Source organism: Oncorhynchus keta, chromosome 9 (genome assembly GCF_023373465.1).
Source record: "Oncorhynchus keta strain PuntledgeMale-10-30-2019 chromosome 9, Oket_V2, whole genome shotgun sequence".
Taxonomy (NCBI): Eukaryota; Metazoa; Chordata; class Actinopteri; order Salmoniformes; family Salmonidae; genus Oncorhynchus; species Oncorhynchus keta.
Window position 1 is genome coordinate 21,151,967 of NC_068429.1, and position 25,152 is coordinate 21,177,118.

General features: G+C 43.6%; 1 protein-coding gene across 1 annotated transcript in view; it reads right to left on the reverse strand.

Annotated features, from left to right (window-relative positions):
• The window catches only part of LOC118388065 (collagen alpha-1(XI) chain-like), a 173,652-nt gene that overhangs the window by 22,553 nt on the left and 125,947 nt on the right, over positions 1-25,152 (reverse strand). Inside the window, exons 25-45 of the mRNA XM_052525456.1 lie at positions 24,476-24,520; positions 23,938-23,991; positions 22,534-22,578; positions 21,826-21,879; positions 16,005-16,112; positions 15,011-15,064; positions 14,581-14,634; positions 13,474-13,518; positions 13,207-13,260; positions 13,039-13,083; positions 12,846-12,899; positions 12,619-12,672; positions 12,464-12,517; positions 11,304-11,501; positions 8,922-8,975; positions 8,170-8,277; positions 7,750-7,857; positions 3,100-3,207; positions 2,775-2,882; positions 2,576-2,629; positions 2,258-2,365 (exon numbers count right to left, since the gene is read on the reverse strand). Coding sequence (XP_052381416.1) covers positions 2,258-2,365; positions 2,576-2,629; positions 2,775-2,882; positions 3,100-3,207; positions 7,750-7,857; positions 8,170-8,277; positions 8,922-8,975; positions 11,304-11,501; positions 12,464-12,517; positions 12,619-12,672; positions 12,846-12,899; positions 13,039-13,083; positions 13,207-13,260; positions 13,474-13,518; positions 14,581-14,634; positions 15,011-15,064; positions 16,005-16,112; positions 21,826-21,879; positions 22,534-22,578; positions 23,938-23,991; positions 24,476-24,520 — 1,566 coding nt within the window. The remainder of the gene's footprint in view (positions 1-2,257; positions 2,366-2,575; positions 2,630-2,774; positions 2,883-3,099; positions 3,208-7,749; positions 7,858-8,169; positions 8,278-8,921; positions 8,976-11,303; positions 11,502-12,463; positions 12,518-12,618; positions 12,673-12,845; positions 12,900-13,038; positions 13,084-13,206; positions 13,261-13,473; positions 13,519-14,580; positions 14,635-15,010; positions 15,065-16,004; positions 16,113-21,825; positions 21,880-22,533; positions 22,579-23,937; positions 23,992-24,475; positions 24,521-25,152) is intronic.

The following is a 25,152-nucleotide window of genomic DNA, read 5'->3' on the forward strand; positions in this document are numbered from 1 at the left end:
AGGTTATCATACCCATCCATAGCCTTAGTGAGCACTGGCCTAGCTCTAGGTTATCATACCCATCCATAGCCTTAGTGCGCACTGGCCTAGCTCTAGGTTATCATACCCATCCATAGCCTTAGTGAGCACTGGCCTAGCTCTAGGTTATCATACCCATCCATAGCCTTAGTGAGCACTGGCCTAGCTCTAGGTTATCATACCCATCCATAGCCTTAGTGAGCACTGGCCTAGCTCTAGGTTATCATACCCATCCATAGCCTTAGTGAGCACTGGCCTAGCTCTAGGTTATCCTCTAGGTTATCATACCCACCCATAGCCTTAGTGAGCACTGGCCTAGCTCTAGGTTATCATACCCATCCATAGCCTTAGTGAGCACTGGCCTAGCTCTAGGTTATCATACCCATCCATAGCCTTAGTGAGCACTGGCCTAGCTCTAGGTTATCATACCCATCCATAGCCTTAGTGAGCACTGGCCTAGCTCTAGGTTATCCTCTAGGTTATCATACCCATCCATAGAAAAGAGAGATAGAGAGAGAGAGAGGGAGAGAGAGGGGGAAGAGAGAGATAGAGAGATAGAGGGAGGGAGAGAGAGAGAGAGAGAGAGGGGGAGAGAGAGAGAGAGAGAGAGAGGGAGAGAGAGACATCGAGAAAGGAAGACTAAACCACTGCTATAAAAGCAGCCAGATCAGCTCAGATCAGATTAGCCAGAGACAGGATTGTAATTGTGGTGAGCTAAGCTTTTGTTTGAGGATGGGATGGATGTGTGCTCCCAGGGGGAAGACTCTCAGGGGGCGAAGGTCATTCCATCGATGGGCCAGATAAAACAAATCAAGCCATCATTGCAGTAGAAAGTGCTGAGAGCGTTTGGTGGACAGTGGGGCTGGCGGGTGCCAAGACAAAGCTTTCACAATCAAACAGCTACCTCTGATCGTCTGCACCTGACGGAGAGCAAAACACCAACGCTTATTTTGTAAGAGCTGTTTTAAATAATGCATTCAGCGTCTCCACAGTCACTTTGAGTATTAATTCACACTTCTACTCTCTCCAGCGACAATACTGTTGAGGATGAAAACACTACCATTAATCTGTGTGTGTGTGTGTGTGTGTGTGTGTGTGTGTGTGTGTGTGTGTGTGTGTGTGTGTGTGTGTCACTCACACTCACTTGAGAATGAAAATGAGCGTTTCCAATTTCAAACATGATCTATTGAATAGCTACATCAAATATTGATGGTGACAAAAGCTTTGCAAAGAGGATGAGTGGTGATCTGAATAATTGTACTGAAACTCAAACTGACAATTGGACCTCTTGCACAGTAAGAATATCTGTCTCTTGATGCTACTTTAAACCATGTTTACAATGATAGATGAGACACCTTCTACCTCTGAGCTCAGCAACAGGGTAAATAGACGTTGCCATCTACTCTGGACTGCTGTGAACTATGGGGATTTTATGTGCAGGAACAGATGGCATAACGACTATGTACCTCAATACTGTCTGAGTCCTCTGCTATGTAGATCTCTAAGTACTAGAAGACCCATGGTAGATTAGGAGACCCATGGTGAACTAGGAGACCCATGGTGAACTAGGAGACCCATGGTGAACTAGGAGACCCATGGTGTACTAGGAGACCCATGGTGAACTAGGAGACCCATGATGGACTAGAAGACCCATGGTGGACTAGGAGACCCATGGTGGACTAGAAGACCCATGGTAGATTAGGAGACCCATGGTAAACTAGGAGACCCATGGTGAACTAGGAGACCCATGGTGAACTAGGAGACCCATGATGGACTAGAAGACCCATGGTGAACTAGGAGACCCATGGTGGACTAGAAGACCCATGGTAGATTAGGAGACCCATGGTGAACTAGGAGACCCATGGTGAACTAGGAGACCCATGGTGAACTAGGAGACCCATGATGGACTATGAGACCCATGGTGGACTAGGAGACCCATGGTGAACTAGGAGACCCATGGTGGACTAGGAGACCCATGGTGGACTAGGAGACCCATGGTGGACTAGGAGACCCATGGTGGATTAGGAGACCCATGGTGGACTAGGAGACCCATGGTGGACTAGGAGGGTCATGGTGGACTAGGAGAGTCATGGCTTCCAATGGGGTCAAGAGGACTAGGTCAAGTGTAGGAATCTTCAGAAAACTATGGAAAGGTCCTACCATAGAAATATAATCAATTTTGGATTGTATTTCTATGGGTTCTACATTGAGGTGAAGGGTATTAACAGGTGGACCTTACCTTCTCTCCAACAGATCCAGGGTTTCCAATACCACCAGGAGGTCCCTGAGGGCCGTCAGCTCCTGGGGGTCCGGAGGGGCCTCTGGGGCCAGGAGGACCGGGAGGACCCTAGGAGGAAAGGAGAAAAAGAGTGATGAGTCTACTGTCATCACATACAAATAGGAATAAACTATCATCATATAAATATAGGAAACGGACAGTGCAAAATTCATTGTATACAAGCCCTATACATACACTCAATACTGGTACATTAGAATTCTGCTCTATTTCATGAAATTCCATAGCAATATTGCATAAGAGAATAGTAGGAACTCTTACCATCTGACCAACGTCTCCGGTTTCTCCTTTCTCGCCGGCCGGACCTGGTAATCCCTGCAGTCAGACAAGATAATGACGTCAGTCACAATGACAACAACAGAAGCCAATGAGCCCTGGGAAAAATAAATCCACTACATAGGGAAAAGGCTGCCATTTGGGACATGTTTAGACTGTCCCTGGTTCTGATTATGGTTCTGACCTGAAGTCCCACTGGGCCAGGGGGTCCATTGAATCCTCTGGATCCTTCATCTCCCTTCTGGCCAAACAGACCCTGCTGACCTCTGGGACCGGGCTCTCCATCAGCTCCCTACACACCCGAGAGAGAGAGGAGAAGAGAAAGGGAGATAGAAGGAGAAAGAGAGAGAGAGGGAGGGAATAGAATGTACATACGTAAGAGAGTAAGGGGTAGAGAAGAATTCGATTTTGAACTGTGGCATAGACCAGGTCAAGAGACTGTGGCAGGGACAGGAAGTGACATCATATCCAATGAACTGGAGGGTGAAATGGTTTGGTGGGATACTTACAGCAGGACCAGGCGCCCCAACCGGACCTTGGGGACCAGTAGGACCAGGTGGACCATGCTCTCCTTTGTCTCCTTTGCCTCCCTTCTGACCTGGCTCTCCAATCTCTCCCTGGTGACAGAAACAAAGACAACCACAACAACAGTCAACACAACTCAATGAATCCTGTTGAGTTAACTCACTTTAATCCTGTTGAGTTAACTCACTTTAATCCTGTTGAGTTAACTCCCTTTAATCCTGTTGAGTTAACTCACTTTAATCCTGTTGAGTTAACTCACTTTAATCCTGTTGAGTTAACTCACTTTAATCCTGTTGAGTTAACTCACTTTAATCCTGTTGAGTTAACTCACTTTAATCCTGTTGAGTTAACTCACTTTAATCCTGTTGAGTTAACTCACTTTAATCCTGTTGAGCAAGTGTTCAGCTAAATTAAGATTGGTATGTGAGTAAATGCTTGGCAGGGATATAAGAGAGGTTTTAGGGCTTTTTGTTCAGTACATGTCATTGTTGCCTTCAAATATCATTCAGTGACACAGTGTCAGAACTAGGAGTCACATAATATATATATTTATTTATTTTATTTAACCTTTATTTAACTTGGCAAGTCCGTTAAGAACAAATTCTTATTTACAATGACGGCCTACCAAAAGGCAAAAGGTCTCATGCCGAGGACGGGGGCAAGGATTAAAATGTTAAAATAAAATAAAAATACATGTCACGGCTCTCGACGTAATGAGGATCGGACCAAAGTGCAGCGTGGTAAGTGTTCATGATTTTATTTGATCACAAAACACTCAAACAAAATTAACAAGAGGAAAAACCGAAACAGTTCTGTAAGGTGCATAAACTATACAGAAAACAACTATCCACAAAACACAGGTGGGAAAAAGGCTGCCTAAGTATGATTCCCAATCAGAGACAACGATAGACAGCTGTCCCTGATTGAGAACTATACCCGGCCAAAACATAGAAATAAAGAAACTAGAATGCCCACCCTAGTTTCACCCTGGCCTAACCAAAATAGAGAATAAAAGCCTCTCTATGGCCAGGGCGTGACAATATAGAACAAAACAGAAAAAAAACACATCACGACAAGAGAGACAACACAACACTACATAAAGAGAGACCTATAAGACAACAACTTAGCATGGCAGCAATACATGAAAACACTAGAGGTCGACCGATTAATCGGAATGGCCGATTAATTGGGGCCGATTTCAAGTTTTCATAACAATCAGAAATCTGTATTTATGGACACCGATTTGGCCAATTTTTTATTATTTTTATTATTATTATTGAATCTTTATTTAATTAGGCATGTCCGTTAAGAACACATTCTTATTTTCAATGACGGCCTAGGAATGATGGGTTAACTGCCTCGTTCAGGGGTAGAACGACAGATTTTCACCTTGTCAGCTCGGGGGATTCAATCTTGCCACCTTACAGTTAACTAGTCCAACACTCTAACCACCTGCCTCTCATTGCACTCCACGAGGAGACTGCCTGTTACGCGAATGCAGCAAGCCAAGGTAAGTTGCTAGCTCGCATTAAACTTATCTTATAAAAAACAATCAATCAATCAATCATAATCACTAGTTAACTACACATGGTTGATGATATTACTAGTTTATCTAGCGTGTCCTGCGTTGCATATAATTGATGCGGTGCGTATCGTTGCTCCAATGTGTACCTAACCATGAACATCAATGCCTTTCTTAAAATCAATACACAGAAGTATATATTTTTAAACCTGCATATTTAGCTAAAAGAAATCCAGGTTAGCAGGCAATATTAACCAGGTGAAATTGTGTCACTTCTCTTGCGTTCATTGCACGCAGAGTCAGTGTATATTTAGGCCACCTAATTTGCCAGAATTTTACGTAATTATGACATAACATTGAAGGTTGTGCAATGTAACAGGAATATTTAGACTAATGGATGCCACCCCTTATATAAAATACGGAAAGAATAAACGTCTTGTTTTCGAGATGATAGTTTCCGGATTCGACCATATTAATGACCTAAGGCTCGTATTTCTGTGTGTTATTATGTTATAACTAAGTCTATGATTTGATAGAGCAGTCTGACTGAGCGATGGTAGGCACCAGCAGGCTCGTAAGCATTCATTCAAACAGCACTTTCGTGCGTTTTGCCAGCAGCTCTTCGTTGTGCTTCGAAGAATTGCGCTGTTTATGACTTCAAACCATCAACTCTCGAGATTAGGAACGTGTAACCGATATGAAATGGCTAGCTGGTTAGTGGGGTGCGCGCTAATAGCGTTTCAAACATCACTCGCTCGGAGAGGTTGTTCCCCTTGCGCTGCATGAGTAACGCTGCTTCGAGGGTGGCTGTTGTCGTTGTGTTCCTGGTTCGAGCCCATCGGAGGAGTGAGGAGAGGGACGGAAGGTATACTGTTACACTAGCAATACTAAAGTGCGTATAAGAACATCCAATAGTCAAAGGTTAATGAAATACAAATAGTATAGAGAGAAATAGTCCTATAATTCCTATAATAACTACAACTAAAACTTCTTACCTGGGAATATTGAAGACTCATGTTAAAAGGAACCAACAGCTTTCATATGTTCTCATGTTCTTAGCAAGGAACTTAAACGTTAGCTTTCTTAAATGGCACATATTGCACTTTTACTTTCTTCTCCAACACTTTGTTTTTGCATTATTTAAACCAAATTGAACATCTTTCATTATTTATTTGAGGCTAAATTGATTTTATTGATGTATTATATTAAGTTAAAATAAGTGTTCATTCAGTATTGTTGTAATTGTCATTATTACAAATATATTTTTACAAAACCGGCCGATTAATCGGTATCGGTTCAATTGAGTTGAGATCTGGTGACTGAGACGGTATATGGCTTACATCGTTTTCATGCTCATCAAACCATTTAGAGACCACTCGTGCCCTGTGGATGAGGGCATTGTCATACTATGGGGGCATAGCCATGGTAGCCAAAATAATGGCCTGCCCAGCATTTTTATACATTACCCTAAGTGTGATGGGATGTTAATTAATAGTAATAATTTATATAATTATAAATATATATATAATTTAGCCCAAACAACTACCTCATTCCCTACTGTATTTATTTTATTTTATTTATTTATTTTGCTCTTTTGCACCCCATTATTTTTATTTCTACTTTGCACATTCTTCCATTGCAAATCTACCACTCCAGTGTTTTACTTGCTATATCGTATTTACTTTGCCACCATGGCCTTTTTTTGCCTTTACCTCCCTTATCTCACCTCATTTGCTCACATCGTATATAGACTTGTTTCTACTGTATTATTGACTGTATGTTTGTTTTACTCCATGTGTAACTCTGTGTCGTTGTATGTGTCGAACTGCTTTGCTTTATCTTGGCCAGGTCACAATTGTAAATGAGAACTTGTTCTCAACTTGCCTACCTGGTTAAATAAAGGTGAAATAAAAAAAATGATTGATTAATTCAGGAACCACACCTGTGTGGAAGCACCTGCTTTCAATATACTTTGTATCCCTCACTTACTCAAGTGTTTCCATTATTTTGTCAATTACCTGTATATGTAATATAATAATTATATAATATATATACGCCATTTAGCAGACACTTTTGTCCAAAGCGACTTACAGTCATGCATACATACATTTCAGTGGTCCCAGGAATCAAACCCACTACCCTTGTGGTACAAGCAACATGCTCTCCCAACTGATCTACAAAGGACCACATCCCAGAAGGGGTTTGTCATCTATATGTGACAAATAACTAGCAGCCTGTCACGGATTCCATTCACAGCTTGTTTGCACTGCATTTGCACTGTAAAATCAGAACACCAGAACGTCACACTGTTACGCATACTCAAATGCGTCTGCAGTCTCTAGGTGTTTGAAATGGTGGGACAACATTGAGTCAGACTTTTCCTAAGCCAGCCCAGAGGATGCTTATTGCTTCTGAAACAACATTATTCTACTCTCCTTAACTCCTCTTAATAAAGCCCTTGGAGTTATCCTCCCTGTTCCGAGTGTGAAAGGCCTTATAATGAGACTGTGAATGTTAGTGAGATCCTCTTTGTGTGTGTCTCTCGCTCTCTTTCTGAATGTCAAATACCTCAGTATTCCCTGTGTCCCCCAACACCAGGAGAAAGAGACTAAGGCCAGTTAACAACTAAAGCAGCATTCCTCCAAGGATTAAATATTAAATTACAGCTGATCTTCATACAAATGTTTCTGTCTCTCTCTATCTCTCTCCCACTCTCTCTCTCCCTCTGTCTCTCTGTCTCTGTGTGTGTCTCTGTGTGTGTGTCTCAGTGTGTCTCCTGTCTGTGTGTTTGCATACTAATAGCAGCTCCTCTCTCTACCATCTGAAACGTACAAATGATCGACATAACGGGTTCAGCTATCTGTCAGCTGGAAAGACTTAAAGACGTGTCAGTCAGAGCCAACCCTGCCTGTCAACACCCCTGAGGAAAGAGAGGGTCATGAGAGAGGACAAACACTCCCTGCCTTTGATATAAATCATCATGTTGAGTATGTTTGTGTGTCCGAGTCAGAGAGTGAGACATTTTGTTTTTATCTAAGCTGCTAAGTGTTCACTTTTATATAAATTCACACACACACACACACACAACTCTCCACTCAGTGGGCCAACCCACCTTGTCTCCATCCTCTCCTGGGGGTCCAAGAGGTCCAGCTGGGCCAGGCAGACCAACAGGTCCCTGGACACCATCTCTACCGGCGGGGCCTTGGGGTCCTTTTTCACCCTATAGCACATTACATTACAGTACATTTCATTTCACTCATTTACCAGACAATTCTCATCTGCAGACTTACTAAACTGCAGGGTTGAAATCAATTCCATTTTGATTCAGTTAATTCAGGATGTAAACCATTTACTTCCTGAATTGACTGAATTAGAATAGAATTGACCCGAACACTACTGTACAATAAGTCGATTCAAACGAGGAGGCTGAGACATACAGTGGCTGAGAGAAATGTGTTTGTTTTCAAACAACAGGGTTTATGTTGAAACTAGTAGCATGGACAGAACCAGGCTGAACTGAACTAGGTCTTACTGGTCCACCCTTCTCTCCAGCGGGTCCAGGGGGTCCCTGAGGTCCTGGTCGTCCAGGGAGACCGGTGGGTCCGGCTGGGCCAGCAGGACCACGCTCACCAGGGGAACCCTAAAACACAGAGAGACACAGTCAGTATAGGTCCCTACTAACAAGTCTTGTACTATCTTCATTCAAAGCCATATACTTAGAAAGTATTGTATTTTATTGTTAACCCACCGTTCCTAGTATTATATTGTTCTAATTCTACTTTAGTAACATAGTATTGTTTAAATATTCCCCATGTCATGTTAATGGGGCACAAGCATGGCTGCCACAGAATGTTGTTCCCCATCTAAACACGTCTCTGCTTTTACAGTACTACCCTCATTACAGTACTACCTTTATACCTGTAAAGGTGCTGTATGTCCCTGAGGAACTAGTCTACAGCAGGTACAGTACTTTTTTGATAACATATTTTGATATCTTAGGGTAAAATCTTATCAGGCAAATCTACTAAATAGGTGGAACCTATGTCATGTAACTAATGAATGAACTATGAATATCGTTAAAACATTATGCAATGCATGCTGGTACAATTGATGAGCTATAAACATCGTTTGCAGTGCGTGTGCAAAATAAAAAAGAGGGAAAAGAGAGAAATAGAGAAAAACACATAGAGAATGATAGAGAGAGTGATAGAGAGACAACTACTGATAGGGTGTGAGGGATGAAGAGAAGGTGTTGGTGGATGTGTGCTCATCAGCCATACTCACAGCAGGTCCAGGTGGGCCATTGGGGCCTTCATTCCCTTTCAGGCCGTGAGCCCCCTGTAGAGAGCGAGAGAGAGAGCGAGAGAGAGTGCGAGAGGGAAGCAAATCTTTTGAAAACAAACATGTTCTGTGATGGAAGCAGAGTACATCTCATCCTTCCTGAACGCCAGGGCGGAACCCCTCTATCTATCCAAGAATCCCCCCACTGTGCTGACTGAGAGGATACAGGCTACTAAGGGAAGAAGCTGTAATCATGAAAGCCTATGTGAACTCCTCATGTTTACGCAAGAAAGGCAACTAGCTCTAAAATAAATCTGATTGATTTGAATCTTATTCATCCCAAAGATAAGACAGAAATGTGACTCGTTTCAGGAAACTAGGTGTATGTCCCGCGTCACTACTTCACAGGAGAGGCATTGCAACGTAAACATATATTTTTTTAATAAAAATGTATTTTTTGGCAGAAATGCCTTCTGGAACATGTGAACTTTCATATGCCTTAATAATAAACCTTTATGCCATCTGTAAATATGAATAAAATGATGAGCCTAGTTAGTTTAGCCACAGAAAAAGACAGGAACCTTCCCGCTAGCCATGATTGGCTGAGGAAATGGATGGGCTAGACATGCGGAGAGATTAGTCTGCCATGTAGCACACTTTTGTCTATATCATGAGCTGGTTAGTATGTGTAGGTAATCCTTTCTAACGTGTCTTTTTTGAGAGATATGCAAAAGAGTTGCTCTCCACTTTCTGTAGGACTGAGTTTTGAAATCAGTGGATTGCCTGGTGGAAGCAGAGTATGATAGCTAAAATTCTGGCATTTGATTGCAAATATGTGGAGGGAGTCAAAAAGCGAACATACTGTTAGAAGGCTGTTATATAAAACACCTGTATCTGAATTACATCTTCAAACTAAGGGCAACCATGGAATCTGTGACAAAGAGGGAGAAGCGTTCATCCATGTGAATTAGGAAGTCTAGCTAGCTACATTTTCAGATATTATACGTTTACAATTTTGTCAGAAAGTTGTTTTCATTGCAAATTAAAGCATACTGTTAGCTAGCTAGCTAACATTAGCAGGCTGGCTCACTAGCTAATGTTACGTGTATGATCTGTTTAGTAAAATTATTTGTATCAGAGCCCTTTGCATTGCTTGTTATAGCCTAATGTTAGATAGCTAACATTGAACCTAGTTTGTTAGATACCTGCATATTCATGCAGGGAAGTAATGTTATGAGTTGGGATTATGGTTCATTGTTTAGCTAGCTAGCTAGCTAGCTACAAGTCTAAACAAACTACTCCACTGTGGAAGCAACCATTTCACTGTACCATTTACACCTTCTGTATCGTGTGCATGTGGCAAATAATCCTTGATTTTATAGTGTGTGTTTACCAGAGACGGTAATGTGAAGAACAACATGCACCGAAGTCAAATTAGTATGTAATCTTAGGCCAACAAGACAGTGTCCAAGTTCTAAAATTCTTAGGTAGAATGCCCTGCTTTTATTTCATCGCACTCACAACAGTAAAGATATTTTTTGTAATTGGCTCGCCATTAACTTGTAAATAATGATATTGTTGTGAGTTTATTTTGCTGTAATAATAAATACAAATTAGCTAAAGTTAAGACGTTGTCAGCTATATGTTATGGTCATTATTTGAACTGGCTAGCCAGCTAACTTAATGTTAGATACCTAGCTAACAAGCTATAAACAAACCAAAATATTGTTTAGAAAGTTGCTTTTTGTTGCCTGGTCTGCTAGACTGACATACAGTATACTAAATTCATTTTTAAATGGATGGGTTTGTTGGTGTTAAAATACACCGTTTGTGCTATTTTGGAGCACCAGGCTGCTGATGTCATGCAGCCTGTTGTTTTTGTGTTTATACTTTTCATAACGACAACGACAAGTTTGATGACGGACAACAATATGTGTTCATGATGTCACTGCGACAAATGTCTACAGACATGTCAATAGACGTAGCATAAATCAGCCTTTAGTCTTGAAATCTTTGGTTGTTTTGTACACTACCATTCTCACTCTGTTTAGCACATGGCCTCACATGTGAATCCTTAAAGAGATGGGTGGGGCTAAGGCTTAAGAGGGTGTGGACGATGCTGATTGGGTATAGACAAAGAAGAGCTCTCCAGTAGGTTTACCAAAACATTCAAGGCCCATTTTCTCAAAAGTGGGGTTAAGTTTATCAACTTTCAAAGCATAATTACTTTCCTATTGTACCTCAACTGTAGTGTATGATATACCATTTTGTAGAGTCTTTTATTTATCCAATGTAAAAAACACAATAAAAAATTTTGCTATATAAGATGTTTAATTTTTTTGCTATATAAGACATCACACATGATGTGACGTGTGTTCTACTCACCACTGGGCCGGGCAGACCTCTCTCTCCTGGGAACCCTCTCAGACCAGGGGGACCATCCTTACCAGCCGGGCCAGCAGGACCGGGGTCACCCTTAGCACCCTCTTTACCAGCAGATCCAGGAAGACCCTGCTCACCGGGTGGGCCTGGGGGTCCTGGATGGCCACGCTCTCCCATTGGTCCAGTCTCACCTGTGGGGCCCTGTGGAGGGAGAGAGAGAGAGAAAGAGAGAGAGAGAATATGAATGAGACAACAGTGTATCAGGGTGTCTGTATAGAATGTATGAGTACAGGGTGACAGAGCGTGGGTGAGTGGAAGGCCAGAACCCCCGAACCGCTAGTCACTCCCGGAAGGCGTCTTCCATTTGCCAGAACAACATCATCGATACATGTAATGTTCTCAATTAGCATTAGGAGAAAAGCTCTGGGTGGAAATGGCTGTTAACTGAGCATGCATAATGAATAAACAGCCAAGTGCTCATATCTAAGAGGATAAACAACTCTGACAGTCATGCCTACCAGATATAGACAGGAGGAAAGCCCTTCTGTCAGCACAACAAACAAGGCAAAAACTCAACCTAAAGCTCACTATGACTTTATTACGACACCTATAAGTCATCCTTATGTGACTCTTGCGACACCCTAATGAATGCTAACTGCACATCCTGCCCACCATCATCTTAACCTTAGCCTAGGTAAGAGATAAAAAAACAAATGGTGTGTTTGAGAGCCCTACTGTAGCTAATCAGTGTTCATTGATATGCATTGCATACAAACGTGTGGGCATTCGTCATTTACAGTACATGATTTTGGTGAGGCCTAATTTCTTTCCCTAACTGCATCTAAGTTAGATGAGGACTGACAAATAGAAAGTGTTCTGTCTACAGAGTTATGTCACCGCATTGACACAATGTGAGTCACATCAAGCTACTCATCAGTGATAATAAACTAATCCTACACACATGATCTCTGCACGTCTATTTGTCGATGAGGCCAGTCCACTGAAATGTATTGTATTAGGTGGTGTGTGTCACAGAAGATATGACATAGTGGGGTGTGTGTGTTAGTATTGTGGTGGTATGTTAGTATTGTGGTGGTGTGTGTGTGTTAGTATTATGGTGTTGTTCGTGTCTTAGTTGTATGGTTGTATGTGACAGAACTCACCTGAGGTCCAACCACTCCTGGGGGTCCAGGTGGGCCAGTCTTGCCTTGGAAACCCTGCAAGGAGAAGAGAGAAGAAGAGCAGTAAGAAGATGGTATACAAGGTTCAGGAGACTATGAAACAGGTGTAGGATGACAACAACACTGTGTGTACTCACAGTCTCTCCTCTCTGTCCAGGGTGTCCGGGCAGACCATCTTTCCCAGCAGGTCCCTGAGAAACACACAGACAGAAAACCCCAGAGCTGCTACACATATACACGTAGAGTACAGATTGGGTCTCAGAGAAACCAAGCATACCAGTAAAACACTATAGGCAGACTAACACAGAGGAAAGGCAGTATTTTGTGTGTGCCATTGTTGTGTTGTAGGTTTTGTTTGTCTTACGGGTGGGCCCTTTGGTCCGGGGAATCCTGTTGGTCCTTGAGGCCCTGGAAGACCCTTAAACACACAAGCAGATGATACAATCAATCAACCAATCAACCAATCAATCAACCAGTGATCAATAACCACTATTGGAAATGAATCCGGATGATATAGATTAATTGGTGTTTGAGGTGAAGGATGCTCCAGTATATACCCTCTCGCCGGGAGGTCCTGGGGGGCCATCACTTCCTGAGGTACCCTGGGAGACAGGAGAGAAACAGGAAGTGGTCAGAAGGGACTCAGCCAATGATAGACAAGATCATACCACTGTATGACAGTGAGGCACTTCGTCCGCCATGTCAGATCAAAGACCCTGACTCACCTTTGGTCCAGCTTTTCCTGTTGGTCCCCTTGGTCCCCTCTCTCCACGAGGCCCCTGGGAGAAGAGGAAGAATAAGAGGAGGAATGTGAGGAGGGAGGAATACCAATAAAGACAGTAGAACCTCTGAAGATATCCTTCACCAATAGAGAATTTTCTCCTTTCATTCACTTAACCTCCTATTGGGGGTCAAGGTAACCCGGACACAGCGTTGTCATGGTTACCTCTATTGCCTGTGGATAGTGGAGGTCTAAGGAGAAGCAGACCTACCGTTGGTCCTCTCTGTCCTCTTGGGCCAGCCTTCCCTGCAAGTCCCTGTGAGGAATCAGAACACATACAGAGGTCAGAGGTCACAAGTTGTCATGGTAATGAATTTGAGACTACCCTGACTTATCTAACCTATCAGATGAACTAAACCTGGTACTAATCATTAGATTAGTCCCATTCCCACTATCACCATTGCTACTTCAACTAACATTTAGACGTATTCCTCATTCAACCTTCGCTATGCATCGCTCTGGATAAGAGTGTCTGCTAAATGACTTAGGTACATTTATTTAATGTTTATATAAGTTTCAAATAAGAAAACAACTTTCCATTTTTGATAATAAAACTAGATAAATGGGTTTAGATATCTGTTGTTTGGCAAGAGACCATTGAGGTACATGTAGAAAACAACACTAAGCCATATTTCCATGCTTTCAGAGCAACATGATACCGTATCCCTGACTGTACGTCAAATGAATAAAGAAAGGAATTATGGCTTTGTGGGTTTTAGATTTACAAATGACAGCAATGAAACTCATGTAAATGTGACGACCATCGCTCTACATCAGAGCGTTAAGGGTTCTGCTACATAAATTCTCATATTTCTGCGATAGAAGATAAAAAGCCTTGTGTACCGTCCGTCGCTCCACACTTTGTGACAAACCATTACTCTCCAGACTAAACTAATGACCCGTCTCTTTAAAAGAAAATGAAATATTTTGCCAAGTACGGTTCAATTTGAAAATTGACCTTTGTGGCGCTTTTCAATGCTCTTAAGAAATGGGTTGATGTGAGGACGGTAATGAAGAAGAAATACAACTGTGTTTTAGTCCTTGGATGAATCTTCTTCCCTTTGACTAAAACTCCCTGGTGTTTTGAATTAGCACTAGAGAGAGAAAAAAACCTGTCTCCATTGATCTGATTCAGTATTGATCCAATCCTCTCAGGGGTGGGTTGAATACTAAAACTACAAAGTGAAATGCACTTAGTTGGCTCGCACATCCCACAGTAGGTTGTTTTGTAGGTATGTAGAGTACAACTTGAAACTTAAGGAAACTAATACTAAATACTAAGTACTAAAACTTTGACAGGAAATGTTCTCTGACGTACCCTTGTTCCTTTCTCTCCGTTGGCTCCGGGGAAACCTTGGAATCCCTGAGATCCCTGTGTTGAGAAAAAGAAGGGAAAGAGAGAGATGAAATCCAAGGTTAATCAAAGGTTAGGAACGAAGATGTTGCGTTGTGTAAAATAAAAGCACTGCTGTAGGCAGTAGTGATGCATTGTGGATAGCAGTTGGGCAGTGGGCGTCTGTCTGACACCAAAAGGGTAAAAATCCTTCCTTTTGATGTCAGACAGATTAGGGAGGTTCAAACATGTGCATCCTGCCTGCGTAGGAGTGCTGCCCCGCTGGCCCGTCAGACAAATCAGGTCATCACTAACGCCATGTTCAATCAAGGACTCTTCAGAAGCGGCTCCCAGAAACATCCACTGTAATAAAGATAGAGAAAGAGAGGGACCTGGGGAGGAAAGGGGGACTTGCCTTTGGTCCTGGTCTTCCTGGATATCCTGGCAACCCTGGAACACCCAGTTTGCCCTGTGGGCCAGGAAAATCAGAACACAGTCAAACATCGGTTCTGTATGTATGTCAGTCAATAATCATTTTGGATTTATTTATAAAGTCCTTCTTACATGAACATACATTATATTAACATACATACATATACTGTAGAGTGACTATGGTTGTGTGTAATGGGTACTGTATTGCTGAAACAATCCTCGGTACTATCTCTTTAGATCCTCAATCTATCTCCTCCAGTCCCCCTCTTCTGGGTCAGGCCAATGTGAAGCCAATCTGTTTTGTTTACACCCTGGTCCTGCTAGACGTGGGCGGGACGTGGAATGAGGAAACTGGCTCTCTCCATGTTCCACTTCTTAAAATAGAACTCCCCAGAGATACTCCTAAATGATTCTGATTCCCAACTACATAATGAGAGTAGAGAGAGACACTGTACTGGGGAAAAGTAAATAACTATTTTAAGTCTTGTAGCTTCAAAAATAACTGTCCTTGTTTTAATGAACAGAAAATAAGGTCACTCCAGAGTGTCACCGGTTATGGACCAACCATATCCTAAACATAAACAGTCTAAGAGCAGGTGGCAGGTCGACTGAGAAGGTGAGAAGTTGAGCGGTGGTCTTTAGTACTCAACTTCCGTTCCATGTAAATTAATGGAGATTTGGTCACAAGAATAATGGCCTTTTTAAAGTATGAGGAGTTGGTCGCAATAATAATGACCATTTTAAAGTATGAGGAGTTGGTCACAAGAATAATGGCCTTTTTAAAGTATGAGGAGTTGGTCACAATAATAATGGCCTTTTTAAAGTATGAGTAGTTGGCCACAATAATAATGGCCTTTTTAAAGTATGAGGAGTTGGCCACAATAATAATGACCTTTTTAAAGTATGAGGACTTGGTCACAAGAACAATGGCCTTTTTAAAGTATGAGGAGTTGGTCACAAGGACAAAGACGACTCACCTTTTCACCGTTGGGTCCAAGAGGGCCAGCATCTCCAGGAAGACCGGAGCGACCCTTGGGCCCCTCAGGTCCGTCCTCACCTCTGGGTCCAGCAGGTCCCAGCTCACCCTACAAAAACACATATAACCAGGATGTTCAGGGGTATCTCATATAGTATTTCTTAGAATATTATGTTGTATCATATCCTAGAATCACGTGGCATTCCATGTCGTGTATTTACCTATCGAGTAATACCATATCTTTTATATTGACGCAGTATGTCATGCCACTTTAAAAACCCATGCTCACTTCAGGTCCAGGCCTTCAGACTGCACTTCCATCCTCACATCATTTCACTCACTGTTTATGTCACAACACCTGCTCTCACAGGCCCAGCAAACTGCAATACCAGATCCATCCAATCACTGTTTCAGGCCGTGACACCATCACATCCTCACATTGTTTCATTCAGTAACTGCTTCAGGCCGTGACACCATCACATCTTCACATCGTTTCATTCAGTAACTGTTTCAGGCCGTGACACCATCACATCCTCAAGTCGTTTCATTCAGCCACTGTTTCAGGCCGTGACACCATCACATCCTCACGTCGTTTCATTCAGCCACTGTTTCAGGCCGTGACACCATCACATCCTCACATCGTTTCATTCAGCCACTGTTTCAGGCCGTGACACCATCACATCCTCACATCGTTTCATTCAGTAACTGTTTCAGGCCGTGACACCATCACATCCTCACGTCGTTTCATTCAGCCACTGTTTCAGGCCGTGACACCATCACATCCTCACATCGTTTCATTCAGTAACTGTTTCAGGCCGTGACACCATCACATCCTCACATCGTTTCATTCAGTAACTGTTTCAGGCCATGACACCATCACATCCTCACATCGTTTCATTCAGCCACTGTTTCAGGCCGTGACACCATCACATCCTCACATCGTTTCATTCAGTCACTGTTTCAGGCCGTGACACCATCACATCCTCACATTGTTTCATTCAGTCACTGTTTCAGGCCGTGACACCATCACATCCTCATGTTGTTTCATTCAGTAACTGTTTCAGGCCATGACACCATCACATCCTCACATCGTTTCATTCAGCCACTGTTTCAGGCCGTGACACCATCACATCCTCACGTCGTTTCATTCAGCCACTGTTTCAGGCCGTGACACCATCACATCCTCACATCGTTTCATTCAGCCACTGTTTCAGGCCGTGACACCATCACATCCTCACATCGTTTCATTCAGCCACTGTTTCAGGCCGTGACACCATCACATCCTCACGTTGTTTCATTCAGCCACTGTTTCAGGCCGTGACACCATCACATCCTCACGTCGTTTCATTCAGCCACTGTTTCAGGCCGTGACACCATCACATCCTCACATCGTTTCATTCAGTAACTGTTTCAGGCCGTGACACCATCACATCCTCACATCGTTTCATTCAGCCACTGTTTCAGGCCGTGACACCATCACATCCTCACATCGTTTCATTCAGTAACTGTTTCAGGCCGTGACACCATCACATCCTCACGTCGTTTCATTCAGTAACTGTTTCAGGCCGTGACACCATCACATCCTCACGTCGTTTCATTCAGTAACTGTTTCAGGCCGTGACACCATCACACCCTCACGTCGTTTCATTCAGCCACTGTTTCAGGCCGTGACACCATCACATCCTCACGTCGTTTCATTCAGCCACTGTTTCAGGCCGTGACACCATCACATCCTCACATCGTTTCATTCAGTAACTGTTTCAGGCCGTGACACCATCACATCCTCACGTCGTTTCATTCAGTAACTGTTTCAGGCCGTGACACCATCACATCCTCACGTCGTTTCATTCAGTAACTGTTTCAGGCCGTGACACCATCACATCCTCACGTCGTTTCATTCAGTAACTGTTTCAGGCCGTGACACCATCACATCCTCACGTCGTTTCATTCAGTAACTGTTTCAGGCCGTGACACCATCACATCCTCACGTCGTTTCATTCAGCCACTGTTTCAGGCCGTGACACCATCACATCCTCACGTCGTTTCATTCAGCCACTGTTTCAGGCCGTGACACCATCACATCCTCACATCGTTTCATTCAGTAACTGTTTCAGGCCTTGACACCATCACATCCTCACGTCGTTTCATTCAGTAACTGTTTCAGGCCGTGACACCATCACATCCTCACGTCGTTTCATTCAGCCACTGTTTCAGGCCGTGACACCATCACATCCTCACGTCGTTTCATTCAGCCACTGTTTCAGGCCGTGACACCATCACATCCTCACGTCGTTTCATTCAGCCACTGTTTCAGGCCGTGACACCATCACATCCTCACGTCGTTTCATTCAGCCACTGTTTCAGGCCATGACACCATCACATCCTCACATCGTTTCATTCAGCCACTGTTTCAGGCCGTGACACCATCACATCCTCACGTCGTTTCATTCAGCCACTGTTTTAGGCCATGACACCATCACATCCTCACGTCGTTTCATTCAGCCACTGTTTCAGGCCGTGACACCATCACATCCTCACGTCGTTTCATTCAGTAACTGTTTCAGGCCGTGACACCATCACATCCTCACGTCGTTTCATTCAGCCACTGTTTCAGGCCGTGACACCATCACATCCTCACGTCGTTTCATTCAGCCACTGTTTCAGGCCGTGACACCATCACATCCTCACGTCGTTTCATTCAGTCACTGTTTCAGGCCGTGACACCATCACATCCTCACGTCGTTTCATTCAGCCACTGTTTCAGGCCGTGACACCATCACATCCTCACGTCGTTTCATTCAGTCACTGTTTCAGGCCGTGACACCATCACATCCTCACGTCGTTTCATTCAGCCACTGTTTCAGGCCGTGACACCATCACATCCTCACGTCGTTTCATTCAGTCACTGTTTCAGGCCGTGACACCATCACATCCTCACGTCGTTTCATTCAGCCACTGTTTCAGGCCGTGACACCATCACATCCTCACGTCGTTTCATTCAGTCACTGTTTCAGGCCGTGACACCATCACATCCTCACGTCGTTTCATTCAGTCACTGTTTCAGGCCGTGACACCATCACATCCTCACGTCGTTTCATTCAGCCACTGTTTCAGGCCGTGACACCATCACATCCTCACGTCGTTTCATTCAGTCACTGTTTCAGGCCATGACACCAATTTGTTCCAGTCACTATTTCAGTCATGACAGCTGCTCCTCCAAGTCCAGCCCTCCAGACAAAGTGTAGCAGGTCAGTCTGATGCTCTGTTGCTGGTTAATGAATCAAATGAGGCTGCTGCCTGTCAAGCTGACAGATAAGAAGCCTTTTATTGCCTTTAAGTGTGTTAATCCTCTGGTGGGTTAGTGGCACTGAGGCTGCTACTTGGCAGCGCACAGCACGTCTCTAAACAGCAGGGTAAAAACTGTCTCTGACAACCAGCCATTACCAGTCCAACCCAGTGGACCGTGAACGGACCCCGTACACTCGCTGTAACATACACACAGGCACACACACACTTGCACTCAATCACACTTCACACAAATGCACTCACTTAAATATGCACACACACACGCACACACACAGTCATCACAAAACTCTCTTATCCAGCTAAACACTCACACATCAACTCATGCTAAAAAGCTCATTAAGCAGACTCTCTCTCTGACACTCATAAGCATGCAACACACACTCATAAGCATGCAACACACACTCATAAGCATGCAACACACATTCATAAGCATGCAACACACATTCATAAGCATGCAACACACATTCATAAGCATGCAACATAGGGAGACATTCAGATTCCGGTCCATGCTGGGCACCTCCTGCCTCCTCTCAAGTAGAGGGCCCATTCAAATCTTCTTCTCTTCCCTCACTCCCAAATAGTCCTCTATTCCCCCTCTCTCTTTCCCCTCTCTCAAATCCCCCATATCTCCTCTCTTTCATCAGATGCTGCTACATCTCCAGAGGAAGACAGACTGAAGCCCCTTGTCTTTTTCTCTCTCTCCATTTTGAAGTGGTTTAAGCTCCTCATGAATTTTCTCCTCTCACTCTCTCTCACTCTCTCTCACTCTCTCTCACTCTCTCTCACAAGGTGACTTGAACAGTCTAAAGTTCATCTCTGACTGTCACAGTTAGTTTGGACAGGGATTCTATTTCTGGGTTTACCTGACAGTTTTCTGTCCTGATAGAGGTAGAGGGTTTTTGAAGAGTGGCATTGAGAGAAAGGTGGAGGGTGTTTGAAGAGGGGCATTGAGAGAAAGGTGGAGGGTGTTTGAAGAGGGGCATTGAGAGAAAGGTGGAGGGTGTTTGAAGATGAGCATTGAGAGAAAGGTGGAGGGTGTTTGAAGAGTGGCATTGAGAGAAAGGTAGGGGGTGTTTGAAGAGGGGCATTGAGAGAAAGGTAGGGGGTGTTTGAAGAGGGACATTGAGAGAAAGGTGGAGGGTGTTTGAAGAGGAGCATTGAGAGAAAGGTAGGGGTTGTTTGAAGAGGGGCATTGAGAGAAAGGTGGAGGGTGTTTGAAGAGAGGCATTGAGAGAAAGGTAGGGGGTGTTTGAAGAGGGGCATTGAGAGAAAGGTAGGGGGTGTTTGAAGATGGGCATTGAGAGAAAGGTGGAGGGTGTTTGAAGAGGAGCATTGAGAGAAAGGTAGGGGGTGTTTGAAGAGGAGCATTGAGAGAAAGGTAGGGGGTGTTTGAAGAGGAGCATTGAGAGAAAGGTGGAGGGTGTTTGAAGAGGGGCATTGAGAGAAAGGTAGGGGGTGTTTGAAGAGGGGCATTGAGAGAAAGGTGGAGGGTGTTTGAAGAGGGGCATTGAGAGAAAGGTAGGGGGTGTTTGAAGAGGAGCATTGAGAGAAAGGTGGAGGGTGTTTGAAGAGGGGCATTGAGAGAAAGGTGGAGGGTGTTTGAAGAGGAGCATTGAGAGAAAGGTGGAGGGTGTTTGAAGAGGAGCATTGAGAGAAAGGTGGAGGGTGTTTGAAGAGGGGCATTGAGAGAAAGGTAGGGGGTGTTTGAAGAGTGGTATTGAGAGAAAGTTGGAGGGTGTTTGAAGAGGAGCATTGAGAGAAAGGTGGAGGGTGTTTGAAGAGGGGCATTGAGAGAAAGGTGGAGGGTGTTTGAAGAGGAGCATTGAGAGAAAGGTGGAGGGTGTTTGAAGAGGGGCATTGAGAGAAAGGTGGAGGGTGTTTGAAGAGGGGCATTGAGAGAAAGGTGGAGGGTGTTTGAAGAGGAGCATTGAGAGAAAGGTGGAGGGTGTTTGAAGAGTGGTATTGAGAGAAAGGTGGAGGGTGTTTGAAGAGGGGCATTGAGAGAAAGGTGGAGGGTGTTTGATTGAGAGGAAGACACACACACGCATGTACACACACAAACACAGAAACTCTCACTTGCCAGAGCTGGCAACAAAGACAGTTACAGTCAGTGTTTGCTCATTACCCATAATTCCACAATAACTTCAGGCCATAAGGGCGGGGGGTAGACAGACAGTAGGGGATCAATACCATCGACCAGTTTAAGTAAAGGTCACCTCCCATTGGACCAGAGGACTTAGGATCAACTCCGCACTGGCCAAAATCATCAGCCAATGACAAATAGCTTACTGTTTTCTCTGAGGACCCTTTTGCCCATTTTTCAAAGTCAAACTGGGTTTTATTGTTCCCTTCATCATAAGCCTATCAAAGGCACACTAAATCCCTGACAGATTGAGCTCAGAGATGATGGAATACATTTCCGTATACTGTGTTAGATATAAATGTGTTCTGAGACGTACGTCCAGATATGGTTGACGGTATTTGACAAAAACTCGAACAAAAGATAAATGTCTCACCCTGTCACCCTTGATTCCCATATCTCCCTTGAAGCCAGGGAATCCATCTTCTCCCTGAGTGAAAGAAAGAAAGGAAGGGGAGAAAGAAAAGGTGTTGAGAATGTGGTAATTCATTTTGGAGAGCAGTGAAAAGCCATATCCACCCTCACAAAGGCATTCACAAACACGTATACACACATCACACACACACGTATACACACATCACACACACACATATACACACATCACACACACACATATACACACATCACACACACACATATACACACATCACACACACATAAACACACAGCTGTAACATTGCTTTTGGCTGTTCATGTTGCCATAGAAACTCTAGATCTTATTTTTCCCAAATAGTAGTAGGCTAGCCTGATATTTATGGGCATTGACAACGTATATTATAATATATGCCATTTAGCAGACGCTTTTATCCAAAGCGACTTACAGTCATGTGTGCATACATTCTACGTATGGGTGGTCCCGGGGATCGAACCCACTACCCTGGCGTTACAAGCGTCATGCTCTACCAACTGAGCTACAGAAGGACCACCATTATTGTCCTTACCATCATCATCATCACAATTATCTTCATCGGTATTATCAACATTATCGTCATCACTATCTTCATCATCACCACATATGGCCGACACATTTTATATGACCACTGACAATAGGGAGAGATCAGACACACACACCCTAATTTCTTACCTTTTCACCCTTTCCTCCTTTCAGGCCTCGTACACCGTCGGCTCCCTGGTAGACAGAGACAAAGAGAGAAAGAAGAAAGAAAGAAAGAAAGAAAGAAAGGAAGAAAGAAAGAGAGAGAGAGAGAGAGAGAAAGAAAGAAAGAGAGAGAGAGAGAGAGAGAGAGAAGAGAGAAAGAGAGAGAGAGAGAGAGAGAGAGAGAGAAAGAAAGAGAGAGAGAGAGAGAGAGAGAGAGAGAGAGAGAGAGAAAGAGAGAAAGAAAGAAAGAAAGAAAGAAAGAAAGAAAGAAAGAAAGAAAGAAAGAAAGAAAGAAAGAAAGAAAGAAAGAGGTTAGTGAACATGTCTGTCTGGAGCACACCACTTTAGAGCAATAGATCATCAACCAGACACTACCAACTGGGCTTCATTAGTATCAACACTGAACTGGAGCTGAAAGCTAAAAAATATTAACACACTTTCAACTAAGGCTGAATGATAACCAAGTTTGCAGATCTCACGCTCTATAAATAAAGTGAATATGATCTCTCTATAGGAGCTCTAAGCTATTATACTATGGTGGAATACTATAGTATAGAAGCAGAATTGATGGTGACCTGTGGTACATCGACTGTACTTTCATTAAACCAGCATCAGTCACAGAGTCTATTCTCTCTAAAACACAGACTATCAGAGGGGAAGAGTTTTAGAGAGCACACACCAAGAGCCATGAACCAGAATCATGCACCAGCGTCACACAAACAGTCAGTGGGTGGAGTAATTATTTGGCCCCTTAACCCCTCTCTGCAAGGGCCATTTGATGTGAGTCCTCTAGCCTTCATGTTTCTCTGCTCTAAATGAGCTAGGCATTAGTGAGGATCAAGAGGCAGTGTGATCACTCCCAGGGTCGTAGAGAGGAGCTGAGGCTACACCCACCAGCCCAGAGCCTCTCAACTGAGTCATGAGCTTTACATAGATTAACATCAACACTTCATAAACAGACTCCAACTACTCTGTCTTGGTTTAGCCACGCATCGTGTGTATATATTAGCCTAATTAAGTACTTCTGTTAACATAATGTAATTAGGGGAAACCAGGTTTACAATTTACTATAATATTGACTATCTATCTGCGTGTCACAGATGGGTTTTGTTCAGCCAAAATCCTACTTGTTGAAAAAATAGGCCTGGTCCAGTATTAAACATCATAATTGCAAACTAGACCCATTTCACTGCATACAAAGTGCAATTTCAGTCCCATGTTCTACATTGGCATTTAAAAAAAGACAGTGGGCCCGAGGATAAGACTGTTTAACCTAATGACAGATCAGACCAATGGGAGAGTTACAGATACCATGTGCCTTTCAGGAAAGGAAGTGTATTAGGAGTGAATTGGGCCTGTCGGCAGATGAGACTGGGGCGTAAAACTCACCTTCACACCTCGGGGCCCGGGATAACCGATTGGGCCTTGGGGGCCTGCGGGACCCTGGAGGAAGATAAATGCGTGGAGAGATGCTTGTAACAGAGAGCCATTTATATTAATATAAATTAAATCGGCAAATACGTCTGAAGAATGAGAGAGAGAAATACAGTGAGTGAGAAAGAGTGAGGGAAGAAGAGAGAGAGATACAGAGAGAGAGAGAGAGAGAGAGAGAGAGAGAGAGAGAGAGAGAGAGAGAGAGATACAGAGAGAGAGAGAGAGATACAGAGAGAGATACAGAGAGATAGAGATAGAGAGAGAGAGATACAGAGAGAGAGAGACAGAGAGAGAGGAGAGACAGAAGAGAGAGAGAGAGAGAGAGAGAGAGAGAGAGAGAGAGAGAGAGAGAGATGAGAGAGAGAGAGAAGAAGAGAGAGATACAGAGAGAGAGAGTGAGAGAACAAAGAGCAAGACCTAAAGTCAAAGTCAAAAGGATATGATAAACAGATCCTGATAAAAACATAATACCCATAAAGAGAGAGAAACTTACCAAATGTCCTTTCTCTCCATTGGGTCCTTCCTTGCCAGGGTGACCCTGTGAATTATTAACAGCAACATTAATGGTGGTCCTGGGATAATTAGCACTACATCATAAATACTACACCACTCTCCCTATTACATAGGGATTATTAAGCTGTAAAACCTTCCTAGGATGTAGGATAGTGAAAAAGGCCATTTGGAATAAAAGCCTTCAGAGTTCAATCTCATTTGGGATTTCTCCTTAATGCCCAGCGTTATACAAGCACTATAGTCTACTGTAGAACCTCTTAAAGGGAAGTACTTTCCATCTCAATACTCCTGGAAGAACACGCACACACGCAGGCACATACAGACACACACACAAATACACACAAACTACTTATAATGTCGAGTAAAAAAGGGTTGAGGTAAGTTGATTGTGCTCCCCTGAGATAAGAGAGCTGTGCATTGTCCACTGATAGGGTTTCAGAAAGAGAGGGAGGTATGGATGGATGGAGGGAGGGATAGATGGACACTCAAAAAATAGAAGTCGACAGGAGAAAGAGGGGAAGAGAGCTGCATAACCATCCAATGACAGGCTTTCAGAGAGGAGGGAGAGAGAGGGGTGAAGAGAGCTGCATAACCATCCAATGACAGGCTTTCAGAGAGGAGGGAGAGAGAGGGGTGAAGAGAGCTGCATAACCATCC